Below are 24,543 nucleotides of genomic sequence, written 5' to 3'. Positions count from 1 at the left end.
TCAGAATTTATGTTTAATGTTTTGAATAATGGCTACGTAACAAAAAGGCTCTTGAGACATGCTTTACAGAATGTACAGGCAAAAAAAAAAGTGATGAAAAACAAAATGCAAAAGTTTGACAAGACATAAAAAAAGCAGCATTGGAATATTGCCCGAGCAGTTACTGCTAAACTTTGGTATAAAGTCATCAAGGACGTTCAGAGAATAAAACCATACGAATGCACATTATGTTTTGCTGTGTTGGCAGAAAACAATTAACAGTAAATCGATGCGTGCCCCGACATGAAGCTCTATTATAATGACTCATCACTGTAGGTTTCATTTAATCACTAAAAAAGGGGAATTTGACCTCAAAGGGGGTCTAAAACCAATAAGAACAAAAGTCAGAAGTAAGGAGAGTTTTACATATATAGATTTTAGTCTTGGCTTGTAAAACAGTTTTGGTTGGTCGACAAGTCTTAGTTTAATTCAGAGGGAGAGGCTGGGAATGTGCTGATCTGGTAATTAAAGGTGAAAGCATGATTGACAGGTTGAAACCCAAAGAAAACAAGAGATGACATGCAGTTCACATCTGCATGTAGCCTACCAATGAAGAGGTGCAGCTGTGCTGATCCTGCTCAACACATAAGTATAGCCCATTATGCAACATAATTCGCATGGTCATGTTACACTTTGTGACATTACAGTTAAAATAATAGCATCAAGCTAACTGTAGATATATTTTTCAGCATGATTGATTTGTAGTGTTTGAACGCAGTACCCTCAAACACTCAGTGTACCGCTAACGAAAGAGGGAGAGAAGGGACAAATCTTGGTCCAAAATAAAGAGCAGAATGTTGTAGTGCTGATTATCAACATAAGAGAGAAATGACAAAAAAAAACCGTTTAAATGTGTTGTCACATTGAGATCATATGATAAAAACCCAGTCAGGCTTTTTAATGAACAGGTACAGCATTCTAAAGCTACTGCACTCTGATGTAACATCCCTGCAATGAATCCTCCATTCATTAAGGAGAATATAAATGATGCGGTTCAACAGCAACACAACCTGCTGCCTCCAAAATTTACAGTTTAGAACCTCTGTACCGATCTGTGTGCTGGCAGCGCACACAACCTCAATTTCAGAGCACTTCTCGCCGGCGTCTACTGTTGCTAGGTTACGAAAGCTAGCGGCACTTCCGCTTCCCTCCGTAGTGACCGTTAAGTCCGTTTCAAATCGCTCTGTATGCTTAGTATTTGCTTCAATTCAATTAAATTTTACAAAGAAAACATAAAAACAATGGAAAGGAATCGTGTCCTGGCGTTAGCAGCAGCTCGAGACACGGAAATTGTACCCCGGAAAAAGCGAAACGATACGCTAATCCTCCGCCATTGTTGCTGCAAAAATTGATATCTGAAGTTCCGCCCCTTCTTGATTTTGATTGGTCGGTGAGGGAGAAGTGACTTTGATGAGCGCGGCCGTGTTCCAAAAGTTGAACAGGCCCCTCATCAACCACTCAATACAACGGATACAACTAAATTACAAACTTCATGGAGGTAGAATTTATTGCAGGTCTGTTATACAAGATGACACTAGCTTTAGATGTGTGAACCTAAATAACTAGCAACTGAAAGCGTTTTGCCGAATAAACTGAGCAAAAATTTGTTTTCTTAAGAGTCACAAAAGAAGGCCAAGACCAAGCACATCCGAGCAAATATGAAGTGCAATAATCAAGAGGGTTTTCAACAGTCCTGTGACATCTTAGAGGACATCTGGAAACAGTACAGCTGGATGTGGCAGCTGTTACCTGAACAGACAGGTACGATTTCTCGATAACGCAGACAGAAGAAGACTTGAAATGAATATGCTTAAAATTACTGCAGCTTCTGTCTTAAACCTCTCAGCTAGAGGAACAAGGAATTTCATAGATTACTAACATTATGTACACATACATACATGTATAAAATAATACATTACATTCTCATTTTTCACAGTCCCAAGTGAAACCAAGGCTTACTCAAGATTTATGGAAGGATATTTAGCTTTTGGAGATAAAACTGTCAAACGGCAAGCACACTGCATAAAAAGGTTTGCCACCATTAAATTAAGTGCCGGTAAGATGTGATAAAAGGGAAAACAAATCAGTGCATACTGTGTATAAAAACCATAACGCCACATGATCAAGGTTACTGAGAATGCTTGTTAAAAAGGCCATCAGACAGACAACCAACAGAAACTAGCCAGCGATTGTCACATGTGCAAATAAATTGTACGCTTCCTCCCCAAACTGCTCGTCAAAAAAGACAGAAAATTAAGCTTCAACTATTGCGTTTCACATAGGACAAAAACAAGATGAGATAAAGATGATATAGGATATATTCATATATATATATATATTTATAATATACACCACAGTTTGGTGTCATTGTCTCTGGGATTTGCATAACAGGATAGCAGATAGCATAGTTTAGAGTCAGTCGGGATGGCTGCAGGAATGTGGGACGCATGTTTCAATGTTCTCTCCCAACCACAAACTGCTGGTCTGAGAACTACTGTACATCCGCCGCCTTTTAACCCATTTAACCACTTGGGAAAAGCTGGGCTGTATTTGCCACATCAGGTGTCTGTACCACGAATGCTGAGATACATTTCTCAGCCCCACAGCAGCAGGGAGTACGGAGAGAGCTTGCAAAGACTCAACCGTGTCTTGGCGTCCTCTCACGGCAGCATCCGACGGGGCTCTTTAAAGCATACATTCATCGCTTCCTCTTGAGACAGAACAAAGAGGAGTGGAGGAGAAAAAGGCGTCCAGCGGAGGTGTCAAGGAGGAGGTCACTTTAATTATAGGTTCATTTCTCCTGCCAGACACAGCAGTCTTTCCACAGTGGAGACCGATAATATGTCCTCTTGAGTGAAAGGGGAATGTAAACATACAAGAGAGCATCTTTGGCAGAGTGTGAGGAGTCTCTTTGGAGGTAGTGGGTGGGGGGAGTAGAGGGGGTGCAGCTACGAGGACTCGGAGGCAGAACGTGGGCAAAGTGTTAAGGACCTATGTGGGAGCTGGATGCTCCTGAGGGTTAGTCCTATTAGAGGCACTTCTGTGCTCCTGTGTGTGTTGGCTGGAATAACAGTCCACCTCTGCTTCACTCTGCTCCTCTGCTCCGTCTGTGGAGGAAGTCAGAGGAGGTGTCCTGTGGACAGTCACTGGGTGCTGGGACGCCCCTGGGTGGGGTTTTGAGGCCGGATTTTCCCCCTCTCCCCAGAAGGATCTGCTAAGAGAATCTGCAAAGAAAGAAAGAGACACAATACTTAGATACCTGCACATTATCTCACACTAACTGACTGCCAACCATATACTATTGTTTTTAGCAATCATGGATTTATTTAATTATTAAGTAATGGATCTGTTTCCAGCTTCTCAGGCCGGTGCTTAAAATCCCTGAGCACAATATTTTTAGGCTTTTGACAACATTTAAGTCACGAGGTTCGAGTTTGTTTACCATCAGTTAGCCAAGCTGACCTTGAACACACTTGTTACTGATCTAATCTCACCAGAGAAAGTGCTTTCAAGAAAATCAATATTGCTAACAAACACAATTTTATTAGTTTACCAGTTCACTGGGAAATCTCTCATCTGTAAAATACTGGCTTCAGTAAATCGATGACCTCCGTGTTTACACTGCAGAGGCAAGCTTAGATTTGTAACAGCTCCGAAAAAGGAAAGGAAAAGGTTTAACGCCTAACAACCCTTGCCTTAACAACCCCAAAACTGGGCAGGGAGGACAGGAGAGATTGCACCTTGACAAAGGACGGTGTCACCACCTTCCTCTGAGAGTTAAAATTAGAAGCTCTGTCTCCAAGTCTCACCATTAGTGTAGTGCTCCGGGGGAGTGTGGCTGCTCAACCTTTTTTCATGGGATGTGAGAAAGACGGAGGAGTCCTGGTTGCTAATGAGGCTCTCCAGTGCAGAGTCCTCGTGCTGAGCGTGCCCGCTGAAGCTCTCCTTCAGGCCGGGCAGAGTCTTGTCCAGCGGGTCGTCCTCCCCCAGGTAGGCGTAGGGGCAGTACTCCCGAGTGCGAGAGTAGATGTTGGCGTTGTCGTAGCAGTCGGAGCAGATGACAAGAGGACCTGCGCCACCTGACAGGAAAGAATTTACATTCAGTGAGTGTGATGTCTGCAGTACAACTGATTACTGATTATTTTCACTGTCAGAATATATGTATTATATGTAAAACAATTATAGTGTGTGTGCAGGTAGAAAGGAAATAGAATGAATATGAAAGAACTGCTCTTTAATTATTCTGTCAGATGTGTAACACAGTTTTGATGGGTACATTTTATATGTCTATCATCATATGCATCTATGCTTGTACTGCAGCAACTGTTACTATCATCCTGATTTAATGATTTTGAGTCGAAGTCCTTTTTAGAAGCAGTCTCTCTTATTTAATTTTCTCAAACGTTATTATACTAAAATAAGACTAAAATATAAGTACGTATGAGAAAATACCTTCCTTACTGAAAACATCTGCGTATTAGTTTAACGAGTTTAAAGACCACGTGAATAGGCATTGAATCTGTAATTCCCAAATTCCATCGTAAAACAGAATAATAAAAGTAAAGAAAATAATCGATTCTCCTAAAAATTAATAAAAAACACAAAACTGCATGTGTGTGTGTAGATAACACTAACCATTGGGGAGTCCAGCTAGTCCCTCGCGGGGCTCTCCGGGGTGGAAGCTGCTACGGCCGGTGAACAGAGAGCCGACCCTGCAGTGCAGCGCACCGTTCCCCTCCGTTTCCACCTCGCTGCCCGTGTCTCCGTAACACACACCTGACATACATGATAATTAGACAGCGTCATACAAAACCCCAAACACTAATGAATGACGGAGCATCCAAAACCTTTTGCATCCTGATAAGCTTCATTTTATGTTTTATATTTCAGAGGTGATTTTTAACAACACCCGTTTATGTGTTTTATTCCTCTTGCTCATAAAGTCATTTTTGTGTTTAAGAGAAGATAAGAAGCTTTAGTGATCCACACAGGGGAAATTTAGTCGTTACAGCAGCTCACAAATTAAATAAAGTAATAAAGAAGACAAAATGTATTTAGGATCTCACTTATTTAATACCAGAGTAACATATTCTTCCTATTGTTGTTGACATAACAAGCTCTGTTTTTTTAGTGTTCCTAAGACTGACATCACCCACCCATTAGCTGAAAATGAATATGATGTGGAAACATGATCTGTGATCAGCGGATATAAGTCAGACTGTAACGGAAATTACTTCATGTCTAATAAAAAGTCAATACATTATAAAATAATTGAATCACTGACCACCACAGCAACACAGGTAATGGAATATTAATTAAGTCGCTACATTGTATTGGAAGCTAACTGTTACAGGGATATTACAAGGTACATGTTTGTGTTAGGTTTCAGCCGCAGGAGGAATAAATGTTGCCTGATAAAAATAAAGCGTGTCCAACAGTAAAAACAGACATCACCTTCTCTTTGTAGTGATAATAACTATGAGTTTGTGCGCTTACGTAAGGAAAAAACGTTATATTAAGATCACAACATAATTGTCCTGTCATTGTGGTAAAACAACGTCTAGACCTTACAAGATAATTACTCCTCATCACAAGAATACAAAAAGTAAAAATACAACTTTTAATTTACCGAGACAAATGTTTGTGTTACGCCGTCAAACATGGTGAAATCACCAACATGACTCACCGTCTGTTCCTTTGTGCACGTATCCGTTAGAGAGAGGAGGCATGAGCTGCTGGTGGCTGCCGGCCTCAGAGTTACTGTAGCCTTCCTGAGGCTCGGACAGAGTGCCCTGAGAGGAGAGGTAGCTGGGGATGTCTGCAGGCAAGTTCATCTCATCTATAACAGACAGAAACACATTTTGTTACACGGTGACAAGTTCTACAAATATCCTCACAACACAGTGTCCTCAGCAAGGGAACATTAAATCATTTCCAAAACGCAGTCACTCTTGGTCACTGCAGCACATTATTACAATCACGTTTCTCTTATGGAAGAAGAATCGTACAGTTTACAATTACCTTAAAATTCAGTGTATAAGACGCACTTTTAATACATTTTTTCATCTAAAAAGTGGGCTGCCTCCTATATACCGGTGCGACCAATATACAGTACCAGTATAAAATCCAGAAAGAGGTATGGTATTGTGTTATGGTATTTTACCCTGACAATGGCGATATAATCTACCTTGTATACGCATTTTTATTAATAAAAAACAGACTGCGACTTACGGTAAAATCAGGAATATAAGACACAGTCTGTTTTTGGGGGTCTCTCAGAGGGAAAACGGTTTTCTATAGCTATTTATTACTAAAAACACTTAAAGTTATTTCAACACTATTTCAATTTATTTTCATTAGAAACACATTCAAAACACGCAAATTACAGCCTATTAACTGTTTTCATCATGTCGAGTTTACAATCCTGCTAGCTACTGGTGCTTCAGTTGAGCTCAGCCTACGGCAATGTTGATTGTTGTTAGGGTAGCAGCTGCACTGGTGACATGACAGTGCATGTCGGTGACGTAGCGTTAGCAACAATTAAGTGAGTTTTCCTCACTTAAAACAGAGAGGAAAACACAAAACAGCACTGTGGCATATTGTAAATAGGAGACGTGGCAGCGGCTTGAACCTGGAAACGGTGTAATGCAGAGGTGTGACATCACCGCTTAACAACCGTTTATGGGTAAAATACCGTAACACAATAACATACCTCTTTCTACGCCGCCCCCTTTTTAGGTGAAAAAAATCTATGAAAAGTGAGTCTTATACACTGAATTTTATAGTATGTCTAAGCAAGTACGGTCATAATGTTTGCATGCTTCTCTTTCCTCCTTAAAGCCTCTTTACTCTGCGTATCACAGTGTACTTGGCTTCATCACAGGCAAAATTCTCACTCTAAATTTCTCACTCATGGTTGCATTGTATAAAAAAGGTGGGAGGGTCCTTCCTAACTAACAGGGGGGAGCAGGTGCTGTGTATGTTGTTCATCTTTAAGGCTCTATTGCAAAAACACATTCTACACATTTACATTTAAACAGCAATTAAGGTCACAGGACATTTTTACATTAGCTGTACCTACTGTTCACACTAAACCTACTGGGTTTAAATACTTCTCTGCACACAAAAGGAATGCACTCCAAAAGAATATTTAAAGTTACATTCTTATTTCTCTTGCACATTTCAAAGGTTTTATTCATATACTTGCAATTAAACAAACACTGCAAATGTAATCTGTATATGTACATGTTTATATCTTGTACACAGGTCTCTCTTTAAATTATGTCAGTGAGACTACCTGCTTTTAATAAAGGGTTGTATTGTATATCAAAGTGTGTATAATCTGCTGACCTGTGTTGGTGATACTGTAGTCCTCACTCTTTCTCCGCATGTGATAGATGACGATGACCCAGACCAGCGAGGTTCCGACCACACAACACACCACCACGATCACCACGATGCCCACGGTGGTCCAGCCGTCCTGGTCGTACCCCGTGCCGGTGTCACAGTTTGGCGACGGCGACACGCTCAGGTAGATGTGGCCTCGTTCTGTCCCCAGAGTGTTAGACATGATGCAGGTGTACTTCCCAGCATCAGCAGGACCAGCGTCGACTATGATGAGGAGCTGGTTGGCTGCGGCGAAGAAGTGTCGCTCTGTGAGCACCAGAGGACCGTCGTCTTTGGTCCAGTTGAGACGAGGTGCCGGGCTGCCTCCGGCGATACACTGAAGCACGGCAGTCTCACCGCGGGCCACTGTTCTGTCCTCCAGCGGCCGCATGAAGGATGGAGTTTCTGGAAGAGAAGAGGATTCATTGATTATTCATTTAAGAAGGATTATCCCATTTGCATTTTCTTCACACTGTTAATATGGATTTGTGAGAGGTCAAGTTTATTATTTCTACAATGAACTGCTCTTTAGTCGTAGCATTTAAGCCTTGATCACGTTAAATGAGTTATTGACTCATAGCTTCAATAAAATCTCAGCAGCTGTGTCAGAGAGCAAGACGAGGAAATGTGTCTTGAAATAGTAAAAATGCATATTTGATATCAAAGATGAGAAAGTACAATTAGGTTTGGTCTTAGGTCTTACGTGCTCTTAGTTAAAATACTGAGGAGGAAACACAAAACACAAGGATGTGTCACGAGAGACGAGAATAAACAAGCAGCCAGTTCGAGCAAAGTGACTCAGCGGAAATGACCCAGCAGTAAAAACATCAGTAGTACGCTCTGTTAATCAGGTGTGTGACTCACCCAGCACGGTGAGCGTAGCGTTTGCGGACAGGCTGCCAGCTGCGTTCTGAGCCGTGCAGCTGTAAACTCCCATGTCTTCCGTCTTCACGTTAGCGATGAAGAAGATGTCATCGTCTGGCATCACGTGCATCCTGCGCTCCCGGGCGGCGGGGAAGTCGGTGCCTCCGTCCTTCTGCCAAGCAATCTGGGGTGATGGATGGCCTTCAGCGGCACACTCCAGCCTGGCCATGGTCCCAGTCCGGATTGTCAGGTCCATGGGAGTCTTTAGAAAGGATGGCAGCTCTGAAAGATAAGAGGACAGAAAGTCAGGAGAGGCTGGAGAAGTTCAATGTTACAGTTTCATTCAGTGGACACCTTTGTCCAAAGCGACGTTCATCTGAGAGTCAATACAGCACAAACACGGATCTATACAGAAGGGAACAACATTATCTCCATCAGACTGAGATAAAGAAAGCAATGAAAATAAAACCATAGAGTTGTACTGTATTTATTTTTTGGCTAGCACTTCATTGTCCATTAAGTAAGGACATAATCTCAATAAAAAAACAATAAAACTATTGGATGATAGAAGATAGAAGAAGATATCAACTTTTATCGGCTGTATCTGAACTCAGTCTATATTAAATAAAACACAATGTCCTGACAATACAGTTCTACAGCCCCAACTATTATAATTTGGAAATTATAACATAGGCCTTGACCTCTTTGACCTCATAGCTGGCTGTAGCCATGGTAATAAAGAAATAAAGAAACACGGCGCTGTCCATATCTGCTCCTACCTTTCCTCCCAAGGAGCACAACTGTGTCGTTAGCTTGTTGCTAACAGCTAGCACAACAAATAAACACGAACAGCCAAGATGACTCACTCCTGTCCTTTTAGATCTGCATAAGAAGGACCTCAAACACCCTAATGGCTACTGGGAAAGACTTCACACATGCCCGCCTATAAGAGTAGCTGTCCACAAACCTCTACATTTCAGAGGCAAACATTCTTTGACAAAGAGAAATCCTCATCACCGTTGACTGTCAGCTTGGCCCTGTTGGAGTAGTTGGAGCCAAAGTGATTGGAGACCACGCACTGGTAGCGCCCTTCATCGGTGAAGTTGACGTTGAGGAGGTGCAGCACGGTGGTGTAGATGAGCTCTCCCTCTTGGTAGCGGGCATAGTTTTGCACTTCTGCATCGTACAGCACCTCCCCGTCCTTCCGCCAAGCCGTGGTCATCGGAGAGTCGCTGCTGCTGGAGGCGATGCAGCTCAGAGTCACGTTGTTCCCCCGCAGCGCCACGGACGTTTCCGGGTGAGTGGTGATGTGAGGTTTGGGGAAATCATCTGTGGACGTGCGAGGAAAGAACATGTAAATTTGGTACATTTCTTAGTTGAAAAATCCGTGTGTACAGATATTAGTTCAACATAAAAGTATGCCTATAGAGTTAGGGATAAATCCAAAATGAAACATGTGAAACGAAAGATTATGGGCTGTAATAATGTGCTGTTCTTGTGAAATACATTTCAAAACAACCCCATAAAATCTCCAAGGCCGATCGTTTCTCACACTGACATACATATTTCATTCTCTTCACAGAAGATTAGCTTTACTGGATCAGACTGGCAGCAGTACAAAAAAACATCACAGAATTGGACTGACCACAAACAAACTCTTCCGGGCTGATGGACAGGACGCTGCGACCAAGAAGGCTGGCGGGATGAGCGCAGATAGCGGAGACAGCCTGCAGGAACTGGCTGTCAGTCAGCCAGGGCCCCAACCACTGCATGTGGCAGTCGCACAGCAAGCTGCTCGTGTTCAGCACGCTGAGAACAGACAGGTAATCAGGGGAGTGTGAGATGAGTCGGTGTTCAATTAGATTAAATCATCAAACTACTGCCGGGATACAAGGATGAGAGGAACTCACTGAGCAAATGAATGTGAATTTAGATTTACAGGAGTTTCAGAGAGTGATTTATGATTTGGTCTTGGTTTTAATTACCGTAAATAAGACCCACGTTTAATACATTCATCTAAAAAGTGTGCTGCATCCTTTATACCAGTGCGACCAATATACCAGTTTAAAATGCAGAGAGAGGTATGTTAATGTATTCAGAAGATGGCGCTATAATCTAGTTAAAGCTTCATCTCGGACATGTGTCGTCATGACCGCCAGTACAGCCGCCAGCCTCTCAACAATCAACGTTAACGTAGGCTGAGCTCAACTATCGCACCGGTAGCTAGCAGGACTACAAACTCGACATGGCGAAAAAAGATGGTAGGCTGTGATTTGTGTGTGTTTTGAATGTGTGTCAAATTGAAATAGTGTTAAAATAACTTTTATACATGTTTTTATTAATCAATAGCTATAGAAAATAATTTTCCCTCTGGGATACCCCCCAAAGACAGACTGCGTCTTATAGTCTGGATTTAACGGTACTAAAATTAAAGTTTCAGTTTTACTGAATAATTAAATCAGGGCTGATTTGCTCTGACAACAAAAGTAGTAGTGTAATAGCCAAGCTGCTTGAGTAACAGTGAGCATCCTTGTTTTTTTCTTTCAACACCAAACAACATCGTAAAATCCGGTAATATAGGTCACACCGGAATAGACACAGTCTGTTTTTGGCGGGGTATCCCAGAGGGAAAAGGGTATTTATGAATTAAAAACGTGTATAAAAGTTATTTCAACACTAATCAATATATTTTCATTTAAAACACACACAAATCACAGCAACCATCTGTTTTCACCATGTCAAGTTTGCAATCCTGCTAGCTAAAAGTGCTGTAGCCAGCAGTCGCTGGTTGGCTACGGTAACGTTGATTGTTTATGAGGGTGGCGGCCATGTTCGTGACGATGCGTTAGCAAAAATCCAACTTAGTTTTGCACTGCAGCATATTGTAAATGGGAGACGCTGTAGCAGCTTGGACCCGGAAATATGATGTCACCAATTAACTACCGGATAGCGCCATCGTCTGGGTAAAATACCATAACACAACAACATACCTCTTAAGTCTCTCTGATAAACCTTACAGTGAGTTAGGAAACCTTTTAGGCCACCTCGAAGTAATTTTTCTAGCAGCTCAAGTACATGAATAAATACCCAATATATCCAAATCCCACTAGATTTCTTCAAATCAGACACAATAAAAAAAGCACTGAAAAACAGCCGTATAAAATTGCTGAAAACGATCAAATCCAGCACATTAAAAGGGGTCATTTAATTATCTAAACAGCCTCACCGCTATCAAAGTCCTGTATCAGGTTTCAAACCAGTCAGGAGGAGAGAAATCAACCGAGCATGCGAGCCGAATTAGAGTTTAAATGATATTAATCAAGACAGGAAAATTGATTCACTGCCTGCAGAGCGATGTTTTTAATAGACTTTATCCTAAAATAAATCTTAATTATAAGGGTGCTGCCATTATGCCCCTCTAGCTAACTTATCAGGCAAAGCCACATAATCCATTCGTCAGGCAAATAGTGCTATATTTCATTAAAGCAGCAGGCTAATTAATAACAGGATATGACCACTGTTGTGATACATTTTGTGTTTGACAGCTGCTGCAGAATTTTGTTAGCCGCTGGTCAAGAAACACTTCTAAAAGTGGGCTGATGGAGCCGCAAAAAGGCGAGAGACTTAATATTTCCGCTGCTTTTTTTCACAGGCAGGAGAGACAGCTGCCTGAAGAGGATGTAGATGATGCAACCTGAAAGCTCTGCTGGTCCAACCGAGGCAATGAATGTACTTGTCTGGTAAGACCAAGATCTAATGATGCAGATGTTAAACATATCTGTTAATATCATCACCAAAATAATGGGCTTAAAGGCTCAACAAGTGAAGTCCCAGTACTGGTTAAACTATTTATAAATCTACAGTAGATCAACAACTTCAGTGGTTGAGATGTTAGTCATACACTTATGTAATCCCAATGTAAAATCCAAACCGCACCCTTTAATTGCAGTGTTATTATATTATATTATTATTATTATACATTATAATAATTCCCTTTTAATGAAAGCAGTAATGATGACTCAGTCAAAGTATCATTAACACACAAGCGGTTAGACTGCTTCTCTTGTATACTCACAACACTTTGAGTTTCATGTGGGACAACGCTTCGGGGTGGATCGACATGATACCATTCTTGCTGAGATCCCTGCAGAGATGACAGAAATAGGGATTAGACACACCTAAGGTGCAACAGTACAGTTGGAAATTAAAGCCTTCAGCTAATCATTTAACGATAAAACAGATTGCTGAGTGACACTCAGTGTGGAGAAACAGGTGTTTGTGTTTACTCACAGGTGTTCCAGCTCGTCCAGGCCCTCGAACGCTTTCTTAGTGATCGATTTGATTTTGTTCCGCTGGAGGATTCTGGAAAATAAAAATATTTTGTACGGTGTCAGTTAAAGGTGTGCTCCTGGGTAACACTTTATTGCTTCCTGGAACGTATGCATCAGCAGTTTTTTTTAAGGCCAAAATTTGCCTGCGAAGCAAGTTAGGACAAACTTAGAGGAACAATTTCACAGCAAATGAATCCTTTAAAAGTACAAGCAGACGTGGATAAAACTTTACATTATCAAGACACATTTCTCGTCATAAATTGGCATTAAAACTTGCATTAAAATAATTATAGAGTACTCACTAGACATTCACAATGATGGTAGTTTGTACTGAGGCTAAACTAATGACTGTATATAAAGATGGACGATGCTCCATGTACTCTTGCTGACAAAATTGAAGCCAAAACAGCCACCGTGATAAGCGCTGCCATCTTGCAATGATGATGTCATTTGGAGCAAGAGCTGTGCAGTAGAGATCAGCATGTGGAGCCGCCGTATCCACTTCCACTAACCGAAACACACACTTAACTTGCTGAAAAACCCCCAGCAAAGACCCCCACGTCAGCGTGTTTAACAGCAGAGCCGCTTCTTTACTTTAATCTGAAGCAGACATTCACAGATATGGAAACTTCAATGACTGTAGTGATTGTTTCAGTTATGTATTCTCTCTCTGTTCCTCCTCTACACTGCTAATCCAGAACAGATCGGCTGCAGGAGCCGGATTTGTCAACAGAGCTGTCAATCATCCTTTTGACAGCATCAAATAACTAACTAAAACTAAGCTTGTCAGAAAAATCAACACTTGGATATAAATCAGCATGATAAGAACTAACTTTAATGAAAAATGTATTTGTATTTTATTTGTGTATTTTGATTTTATAGTTTGACTCATGTCCCATCTGTTAACATGGAGGAGGCGGGCTTTATGACCTATACTGCAGCCAGTCAGCAGGGGGCGATAGAGAGGGTTTGGCTTCACTTTTAGGGAGCGGTCATGTCGTCCGTCTTTTTGTACAGCACGTGGGCTCAACAAACACCATCAGCTCTCCTTCCACAAAGCTTAACAGAAGCATATCTCCAATTGAGATTTCCATGAGGACCTGGCTAATCTTCTCTGCTAAGGGCGCATGCTAACACCGCAGGCAAATGAAGTGATGAGAGACTGTCTGTTATCCGTCTCCGCTGTTTTCCATTCATTATTGACTGACTTAAAAATATTATTATTATTTAGTTGCACCTCTGCTCTCTGCACAGCTTCTGGCCGAGCCCCCTCTTCCTGTCTGGGTCTCTGTCTGCATCAGCAGTCTGTTTAATTAAGTCACAGAAGTTAAATGTTTTCTCTCGCAATTCAGTTCTCACAGCACGTGAGCCACGTGTGCACGGGGGACGTTATTAATGACGTAGCGATCAAAACGATCGATCGTTACTGAATGACATCTGCACCTTTCAGAAGCTTTATAAACAGCGACAATCAATGAATTTACGAGTAGGGTCATACGCAGTTACATACAGCTGATAGGTACATGGATTGTTTACATTGCGTAATAGAACTGCATATGATTCTGTGTGCCCTTTTGACGTTGGAAGTAAACTCGTCCCACTGTTGTTTATTTGGTTGCCACGACGAGAGCAGGCAAACGACTGTTCATTTGGAGCGGAGTCGTTAAATTGCAACTTCAGGACACTTTATAGAAATCTGCAGCAGCAGCGTGCCGCCACCACAAAATATATGTAGCTGAAAGAAATTAAAATGTGTGTGTGTGAGTATGCTTACAGAGTGTTCAGCTTCTTCATTCCATCAAACACGCCAATGGAGTCTTCAATGGCCCAGGAAATTTCATTATTTCGGATATCCCTGAAAAACAAACAGTCACACATGAGACATTAAAAACTCTCCACAGAGACTAAACCTGTAATGACTCCTCGTGCAAAGATTATTTTTAATCTACAGAGCGCACAGAGGGCACATTATCTCCACTGTGGTTGTCAGAGGCAGTGACTCTCAGTTAGGAGACTAACAATCTGAGACACCGTACTTCCACAGTGTGTCACAGTTCGCTGCCCCCGCTGCTCTGATGAGGGGAAATTAATTGGCTCTGTTTAGCACTGGGACAGTTCACGGGTCCGCTGGAAACCCGGAGGGGCCTTGTGTTTACAGGATGGGTCATGGGCTCTTTTGTTTCTCTTTCCTCATGCCTGGCCACCTCTGAAAGAGCTCCGGCACTCTCCGATTCCCCTCTCCCATGAAAGCTCCCAGGATGGTCAAGCTCTGAAACATGACCCCTTTCTCCCGGCAGCTCAGTCGCTCAATCGGTGTGGCAAATAATGAGTTCCTAACAAATTAATGTTTGATGATAATCGGAGCCATAGATACACAGTATTTTCAAAGCTTCTGCAGTGGCATTAAAATGATTCAGAACTGTCATCTACAATTCTGCAAGCACACAAATTCTGTGAAAGGAAAGGCAGACTTCCACCAGCATCGTAAAGTAACACTGATTAGGGATCCACTCATAGCTCTATTTATAATAAATTGCTCCCATTATCTGGGGTTAATCCCAATTTAACAATCAAAGCGGAACACAACACTTGATTGTATTCATCACCCGAGAAGGCACTTTCCAGTTCCCTCCCTGACTCAGCCAGAGCTGTTGCTATTTGTTGACAAGACACTGAAATGTTGTGCGTCATGTGTTGATATTAGTTTATCCCTGCTTCATGAAATATTAAAAAGCAAACAGAAGTCGAATCCCAGAGCAGAAGGAGTCTCGTTCTGCCCGCACTGACAAAAGACTCTGTCATTGTTCCTCTCTTGGCCTCTGGCTCAGCGACAGAGTGGACATCAGTCTACTCTCTCTCTCTCTGCACAATATTACAACAACCTTTAATATCAAACATGGTTTGCATGGACAATACAGACTCTGCTTTAACAGTGTATTGCCTGTTGAATATTCCATTCCTTAGGGTTGTTTTTGTCTTATTAAACATAGCTATAAAGCTCACAATGCTTTAGGCTCTGTATCTTAAAAATGCATTTACACTACACTACAAATGAGAGCAGCTTGACAAGGCGTGGGGAGCTGTATGTTAGGTGTTTTTCCTGGTTAGGAAAGTTGCACATCCTACGTGCACGATTGCTGTACAACAATAATAGAGGGGACACTGATCGGTCCCTGATCATCACATGAAGTCCAGCAGGTCTGTTCTCCCTCCCTGTAGGCTTCAGCCTTCTCTCTAAAGGGCCAGAGCCTTTTACCAACATCTTTACTTCTGCATATATTCCCTATTTTAACAACCAGACGCAGCCAAATGTTCTCAGCTGAAAAACACTAAGCCTCTAATTACAGTTTCAAGTGCTCTACTGGGCATTTTGGTAATAATGCCTGGCATTTTTAATTGGGAAAAGAACTTTGGTGGACATTCAGTATTAAAGAGCAGCTCCAGTCATGTTTTAAGACATATAAAATGCTCTGCTTGAAATAATAAATTGTGTCTCGTGTTTTTTCTGCAAAATATGTCACCTAGTAAAAATCCTCCCATGGCATCTTCCTGAATCTGAATAGTCCCCGCCCACAACGCAAATATCCAACCGGCCCCCTCGTCGCGAAAACATAAACACGTCTCTGCTGTCGTTTAGCAGCAACTTGTTGAAACTTAGCTAGCTTGAAATGCAGTAATCAGTTGTAGTAATGTTAACGTTAGTAGTCAGAAGTGAGTTTGGAAAAATTACGATGACGGTTGCAGCTGGCTCGCGCATCGCCGAAGTGGTTGCCATAGGTTGCACATAATGATATGCATAGCGTCACCCCGTCCATTAACGGGATTGGCCCCTTCGGTTTGTGACGTCTCAAACCTGCCAATCTGAAAACATGTTTTGGTAAACTGCAGTAGTTTAAAAGCAGACAGGCCCAGCCATGGAGATGACTGCTGATGTTGTCCCTGATATGTCTTGTAGCACATGAAGAACACCACATGGAGATGTTTACAAGGTTAAACACTGGACTTTCACTGGAGGGGATCTTTAAAATTCTAAATCACGTTTCATGCTGCAATGACGGGCAGATACAGAGGACAGAAAACACAGAGAACAGGATTCTATGGAAGTCACACGTCAGGTGGTTTGATCTAAGACTAAACAGATGACTAATGCCAAGCAGGATAAGGAGACAACAAAGACTATATTCGAGGACTCAGGTTTAAAATACCATTAGTGTCGACGGTTTATTCTATAAACTATTAAGGAAAACATTTTAAGACAGAACGAGAACTACACATGAAGAGTGGAACAAACCTACTGTATTCAGCAGCCTTCATGAGAATGCACAGAGCCAAGAACAAGTCATGACTTGGTTATATTTCACACACTGAGCTTCATTAAGCTTTGTTAACAGATCAAATAGATATGGCATAACTTGGACGGATTTATTAGAGACGCAGTACTTACAGGGTGCGCAAACTTGCCAGGCCACCGAACACGCCCTCTCCTAAATGGCTGATGGAGTTTTCTCCCAGGTTCAGATTCTCAAGAAGACCTAATCCAACAAACGCCGTCTCCTCGAGTCTGGTTAGATGATTAAAGGACAAGTCTCTGCAAAACACAACCACAAATATGTTTTTGATTAGTTCAAACTATTTCAGTATTACAGGCGGAGCAATCTAGTGTGTTTATGTAACTCCACTTTTAAAATGATAATACAAAGTGGGAAATTGTAAGAAAATTGTTAATAAACACATCCAGCACTTTCACCGGAGGCAAAACAGCAGTGAATCAGCTCCAGAGAGCTACTGTAGCAAGATAATGGTAACATCTCTGAGCATGCACAATGAAGTTTAAGAGCCCGGGGCTGATAAAAGAAAGTGGGGACTCTCAGCTGTGTTTGGATTTTAGCTCTGAAGATAAAAACACTCACAGTTCCTCCAGCTTTTGGCAAAACTCCCAGGCGTCCGGTCGGATGATGCCGACAGCATTCTGGCTGACCCGCAGAACACGCAGCATGCGCAGGCCATACAGCCAACCTTTGGCGACCTCGGTTAAGTTGTTGTGCTCCAGTTCTCTGAGACGCAGATGGGAACAACAAAAGGGCATTAACAAAAACAAATCTCATTACATAAATGTTTTTTTAATGACAAATGTGCTCAAGCGATCGGGGATAACAGCATGGCCAGTCCGAAGAAACGTTGTCAACATTGTTTTCTTCCGCCCATCTATGTGCTTATACAGCCTTCCTCATTATAAGCTTCAATGGTATAACACTGTGCTATTTCACAATTTCTGAGGCGAGTTAACAGAACAATGTGCTCACAGTTCTTCGATGTTGTTAAGCCCAAAAAAGGCTCCATCCATCAGCTTGGTGATGCCGTTCCTCTGCATCTTCAGTGACCTCAGCGAGTCCATCCCTTTGAATGTCAGGCTGTCCACGATCTTGATCTTGTTACGCTTCATTTCACTGAAATTTACATCCATAAAAACAAACACACAAAACAGAGCCACCTGTATTTAGAGTATATTCATCCTGCTACATTTGTCTGCCAACAATCAGCCTCTTAATTGTTGCTAATTGAATTCAGTTTTGCACAGAAACACTAATCATAAGATACTTACAGGAACTGCAGCTGTGGAAGTCTGAAGACTTTGGATGGCAGCACAGCTAATCTGTTCCTGTTCAGCTTCAGCACCAGCAAGGAGCTGGAGATGTTGTCAAAGCAGCCAGGCTCAAGAACACTGATCTTGTTATTACTCAAATTCCTAAGAGTGAAAAGAGCAGAAAGATTAAAGCCGAAATCAGGAAGGAGAATAAATGTTTGCTTTCTTTTTACACCTACTGTGTGTGAAGGATTCAAGGATCAACTACAAAGCCAGTTGGTTTACAACAAGATGCTTTCTTACTACAAACAAAACAGATGATATAAATAACAAGCGTTTGCTTACAGATATTTCAGCTGCATGGAGGGGAAGGATCCAACTTTGAGCTCTGATATAGAGTTCGATGTCAGGTCCAGTGTCTCCAAGGAAACGTACGGCTGCAGCTGATGCATCAACAGCTCCGAGATACGATTGTGGACTCTGAATCATACACATAATTATCAGGTGTTAGTTCTCCAAGTCATAATGACACTGATCAACATGACTAACAGCTTATATCTGCAGTATTCTGGGTAACATTAGACAGGGCCTAATGGTACCTTACTAATGTTATGGTATCAGAATAAATGAGACATTATACAAGGCATGAAAAGCTGGAAGCTGTGCATCTTTGCAAACTGTTTTTGCTAAACAGACTCATTGTTTAAAAAAAAATCTTAATTTCAAGAAATAATACAAACAGAAAATGTCTGTTTTAAACATTAATGGAGACAAAGCTTTTCACAAAGAAATTTTAATGCTTCTTTTGCGTGTGTTTGAATTGGTCGGGTGAGACAAGAAAACCTGAAGGTGATTCTATACTTACAGAGACAGCGAGGTGATATTTGGGGTGACATCTCCAAGAAAGGGAAGAACTGTCAGCTCATTGTGATTCATAGTGCTGAAATAAAATATAACAGAACATTTGTTACATATTAATACATAAAAAATATATTGAATTATTACATCAGATAATCAAGATCAAATATGAGGGCTGTCACTGCTTAGTCTTTCCATTACGTTAGCAGTTTTTGGGGTAGCCTATATGAAACTAACACTTAAACTCAACACCCCAACAACATATCAGCAACAACAACATTATAATACTCAATGTAGCCTATGTAGAAAAAGATTGAGAAAGGGATGATTTAATTGCAATTTACCTTTATATTAGATTTTTACTATTGACTTAATATTCCATATCATACTACATTATATACATATACATACTGTAATATAAAATACTGTATCTATTTGACACTTTTTATATTGCACCTTATATATACTGTACTATTTCAAACTTTATATCGTATTATATCATACTGCTAAATGTTGCTGCTTTTACCCATACATGTCACTTTAGAGTGTCACTTATGTCACTTTTGAATACCAGTTTTTATGTATCTTTTGTTTTACTTATCTATTCTTATGAGTAGCAATATTTGCCTTCTTGCTACTTGTCTTTGTGCTGTTGCAACAACCGAATTTTCCCTGTGGGTATTAACAAAGAATGATCTAATGTCATTATGGAATCTGTGATCTTGGTGCTGTAAAACAAAAGGTCTTTCTACTACCTTGAATTATAGTAATAAACAGGGGATTGAATATTAAAAGATTGCACTAAGACGCCATAAACGACCATAAACTTGTGACAGCATCTCTGACACTATAAAAATGCATTATAACCTGCGTGATTTATTGCAGGGGTATTGTATTATTTTAGTGCCTTTAATGAGGTCTACAAAATAATTTGGTAATTCACTGCATATTCTGGTTTTGTTTAGGTCTATATTGCCGTCACAATTTATGCAGTGACTGGACAAATTAGTTTGGATGTGATTTTACTCGCAACTTTTACTGTATTGATTTCATATCATACATTTTTTAAAAATATGAAAATGTCCAAAGGATGACAGAAAACTTCACAGGTAAAATCTTTTCAAGGTAATTTCAAGTGGCTAAAACACGTATCATTGGCGTTTCTCTGTTTGTTGTGGTGCAGCTCCTGTTTGAGCAACAAATCAGTGCTATGGACTCCGTGCAGGACAAACTTCAACACATTCGCGTCTCTTCGATTGTGTACTTACACTTGCGTTATCCCATCTGGTGGGTCCTGAGGAGCCGTCGACAGCCGTTTCCTATTGCAGTCGAGAATATGAACTTCATCTTGTCCTTTGGAGCACGAGCAAGGAGCAGGACAAGATCCAACAGCCCAAGCACTCAAACCCAACAGCATGAAGACGAGGGCCGGAGGAATGGGCCAACCTTCCGCCATTTTGAAAGACTTCCCTTTGAAGGCTAAGGAGCTACGTGGCTAATTCGCTAAACAGTTACAAAATCACCATGTAATTGCTCCTATAGTTTCATATAGATCAAATGAAGGCATGATTCATGTATATAGTGCCATTATTCCAGGCGGAGCTGTAAAATACAGTGTTTCCCCAACTTGCGTCAGGCATCCCAGCAGAGATTTCTCCCCTTCTTCCCAGAGCTTGGAATTCTTCCGCTCCGAGCTGGAGAAGCTAATGCTAGCTCACCGCTGAGCTGATTCTGCCCCACAAATACTCCGCTTTTCACCAGACGACATCGGTTTGACTCCACGCTTTGTTGGCTTTTGATTATAGGGAACCATGTGAAATATTTTTCTTTCTCATTTCGATCATATTAGTGGTAAAATTCTCCGTTTTTCCATCCCGAAAGAACAACAAAGCGCCCTGCGCTGATGACATAGAATATCTTATGTCCCGCCCCTTTCCAGCACACATACAGGATTTCTATTGGTCAGTGCGTACGCTTGTCAAACATTTGCACTGATTTGATTGGATTTCAGGTCAGTATGTTTTTGTGGAAGACTCAACAGTACACAGCAAAAACTTTTTCATAACTGCTCTTGTATGAAGTACCATTCACATCCTTGTGGTTATTGATGGTACTTTCTGTTTGTCTGCAGTTATAGCGCTTTAAACTAGGTTTTATTTTTATTAATTCGTTTTTTTTACTAAGTGCTTTGACAAACAAGCAATCATGAACACAGTGGGTAAAAAAAGAGCCCAGACAACATGGTTGATACAGCAAGACAATACAAAGTTAGTCCATCAAAGTATGGAGTCTGTTTAGTCATTTCTCCACTTTCTAAGAGGGTTATCATTTACATTGTGCATACTAAATACATAATGCCTACCTAATTAGAAAATTGTAGGGAGTAGTGCGTAAAAATAAAGTTATGCAACATGTCAAGAGGCTAAGTTATGGCCTTTAATATTACAATTATAATTACAAGTAGAAGTAATAGTAAACTTCATTTATACAGCACCCTTTAAAAGAAGGTAAAAAAAAAAAAATCTCATTATGAGAAAAAAAAGATGAGTATTTTCTTTTATTCAAATTTGTAGTCGTAAGGAAAAATTTTATTTTATTCTTCAATACAAATATTTAGCAGCTGTGGTTACTACTTACTCTTTAAATTAAAGCTTTTGCATAGAGAACTTATAAAGAGCTTGAAGATAATATATATAGTAATAATTTAAATCTAAAACAAACATTGGAAAGGTGTCATCGGGTTCATTGTGAAGGCACTTCACAATATTAAACAAACCACTGAAGAGATCTGAATACCTGCACCACAGTTTGCGACTCTGCAAGGCTGATGGTGCATTTACGCCTTTTTTGCAACATCTCCCTCAAATATTTTTTTACTGAAGCCGCTGTTGCAGAAGAGAAGCCTCACCTGTTCAGTTTCCAACATCAGCCACACCCTTTACCTGGTATTATGTTGTTGTTTTTTTAACATGCATGCTATCAAATTAACTGCCAATACGTGTATGAAGGGATTGTCACTTCTGTCTCAAATTACAAACTTGTAACACAGGCGAGCCTATATAAGGCTTTACAGATCCCATAGTTTCATAAGTCTGAGGCAAACCAGCACAAAACCAAACATGTCTCAAGACAATGCTGACAGCAACGGAGCTGCTCTCTTAGTCAAGAAGAGGAGAATAACTCCAGAATATCAGTGAACATTACGTCTGGACACAGAACAGCTGCAGACTGTTATTCATGTTGTTGGCACAGCTTTAAAGGCAAACCTGAACAGGTGAGTTAAAAATGATCAATCACTGATTTAAAGACTCTAAAACTTCCAGAAAGATACACATATGTTGCATATTATTATGGATGAGGATAGTGATGATTATTTAATTTACTTATTTTCTACTGCATGCACAAGTAGCCTATTCCACCATCACTGCAGCGTATTTGTGATGTGTCGTTATCGACATGGGCGTAGTTTTCATTGTTACATTGGTGCACTGCACTCTCCCTGCTTTATGAAGGACCTCTGAATTGACAAACAAATAACTATCACGTGATTATTGTTTCATTACTGCTTGAGACTCTGATCTCTGTTTCTGTCTCTGCTCTCTTCTCAAAAGTGAAGAAATTACTTAATATTATTATTTGTAATATTTCAACAAACTGCTGAGAGAGGGAGAGAGAGAGCATGCATATGAACAGCGTGGCTGCGACTCAAAAACTGGTCCTTTGATTATGAGACATGTTTTCAGTTTAGTGAAGTGCATGAACTGTAGACTTGAGTCCCTTGGTTAGTGACCGAGTCCGTTTTAAGAGCCAACTCTGTAATGCAGGGGGGCAGATCCCACCTGAGAGCCAACTTTTTTTTCTCCTTTGGTTAATGAATACAGGGTTTATTATTATACAGAGTGATTAAATAAAAAGAGAAAGAAGGTGAAAGAGAGAGAAAGAGAAAAAAATGAAAAAAGCACCCCTTACCAACCCCAGAACTGTCCACGGCTAACTACTGATCAAACTTCCAGCACTCTAAGTCCAATGGGATAGAATGTATTGTTTCAAAATGAGAGATGAGAGGCTGCTAGTGTTTGTAACACTGAGCCACGGACAGAAAATTTGATCTTTTCTAATTTCAGAAAGGACATTATGTCCCACAGCCAGGAAGTGTTTGAGGGAGGTGAATGATTTTTCCATAAGAGGAGGATACGACGACGGGCAAAGAGATTAAATTGCAGGGATGGGATGGGTTTATTATTATTTAAGTGATCATAAAAAGTAACATGCATGACAAAAATCAAAAATAAAACTTCTGGATAGAGCAGAAATTTTAAAATGTCATATGGTGGTGTAGTGGTTACTGTCGCCTCACAGCTAGAATGTTCAAACCCCAGGTTGGACGTAGGGGGCCTTTCTGTGTGGAGTTTGCATGTTCTCCCTGTGCATGGTTGGGTTCTTTCTAGGTACTCCTTCTTCCTCCCACAGCCCAAAGACATGCTCGTCAGATTAATTAATGACTCTAAAAAAATTGCCCGTAGGTGTGAATGTGTGCATGAAAGGTTGTCTGTCTCTATGTGTCAGCCCTGTGATTGACTGGAGATCAGTACAGGGTGTGCCCTGCCTCTGGCCCAATGACAGCTGGGGTAGGCTGGTCGTGGATGGATTGAATGTATCATACAAATTGAATGAACTGTGTCGCTACAAAGTCTCACAAACAATATTTTTAAGGAGTGTGTTTCCTTTTTTTTGACAACTAGGATAGTTATTCTTGACATATCACACATTTTAATCATTGTTACAATGGGATGTATTGATCTATTAAAGATGACGAATCTTGTATATGAATGTCTTGCAACAAATACATAAGTAATCAAACATTACAAATATGTGATAGCTAATGGTTAAAATGTTTATCTTTATTAAAGCTTTATACCAACGATAATATTAAATTCAGGAAACAGCTAAATTTAGAATAATTAGTTTATGAAGCTCCTCTGAGGAACTTTCAGTTTGTGTTGATTTTGGCGCCCCCTGTGGACAAAGCCGTCCTATTACCTCTTTGCTGATTTTGTCCTGTACATGCTTAAGTGGTGGTTTTTAACAAAAAATCTATTCCCGCTTTCATTTAACAGTCATATCACTCACTTAATGTTTAGCCCTGGAAAATGACAACAGGCAGCATGCGCTTCGTCTGACACCAACCTCCTGCCAGTGGCTTCAGGCATTAAAAATAACTATATAGAAATAATCAATCTTGTCGCTGATGGTCTGGTTTGCTTTGGTAGCTCATATACAGTAATCAGAATTAATTTCAGTGTGTTTCACAACCAGCAACAAACTTCTCACAGGAGTTTTAATGCAACAAATATATAAGTAATCAAACATTACAAATATGCCTTAAATATATTAAGGCAACGATAATGTTAAATGCTGGAAATGGCTAAATTTAGAATAATTTGTTTATAGTAATTAATTTAGGTGAAACATGTGCACACA

At 40.6% G+C, this 24,543-nt stretch overlaps 1 protein-coding gene across 1 annotated transcript; it reads right to left on the bottom strand.

The window, feature by feature from the left end:
* Positions 1-17: 17 nt before the first annotated feature.
* lrig2 (leucine-rich repeats and immunoglobulin-like domains 2) lies at positions 18-20,468 on the bottom strand. The gene is made up of 18 exons (XM_069678829.1): positions 20,331-20,468; positions 19,070-19,144; positions 18,550-18,684; positions 18,223-18,366; positions 17,924-18,067; positions 17,531-17,674; positions 17,065-17,208; positions 14,395-14,475; positions 12,580-12,651; positions 12,365-12,433; positions 9,935-10,098; positions 9,307-9,618; positions 8,290-8,571; positions 7,390-7,830; positions 5,726-5,878; positions 4,675-4,815; positions 3,849-4,118; positions 18-3,263 (listed from the first exon to the last, which is right to left on the bottom strand). Exons 2-18 carry the CDS (start codon positions 19,138-19,140, stop codon positions 3,031-3,033), a joined length of 3,000 nt encoding a protein of 999 aa, XP_069534930.1. The 5' UTR covers positions 19,141-19,144; positions 20,331-20,468; the 3' UTR covers positions 18-3,030.
* Between the last annotated feature and the right edge of the window lie 4,075 nt (positions 20,469-24,543).

Source organism: Semicossyphus pulcher, unplaced genomic scaffold (assembly GCF_022749685.1).
Source record: "Semicossyphus pulcher isolate SPU_LCO1_2020_fin unplaced genomic scaffold, fSemPul1.0.p SCAF_3, whole genome shotgun sequence".
Lineage (NCBI taxonomy): Eukaryota > Metazoa > Chordata > Actinopteri > Labriformes > Labridae > Semicossyphus > Semicossyphus pulcher.
Note: the sequence above shows the minus strand (reverse complement) of the source record. Positions and strands in the feature narration are given on the sequence as shown.

Bases quoted from the DNA above. Each gene is read 5' to 3' on its own strand.
- lrig2 (XM_069678829.1), bottom strand. From the start codon at position 19,140: ATGAATCACAATGAGCTGACAGTTCTTCCCTTTCTTGGAGATGTCACC. The intron at 18,367-18,549 runs GTAAGCAAACGC...TTTCACTCTTAG, and splicing joins TCCATGCAGCTGAAATATCT to GAATTTGAGTAATAACAAGA. The intron at 12,652-14,394 runs GTAAGCATACTC...TTTATTTTCCAG, and splicing joins ATGAAGAAGCTGAACACTCT to AATCCTCCAGCGGAACAAAA.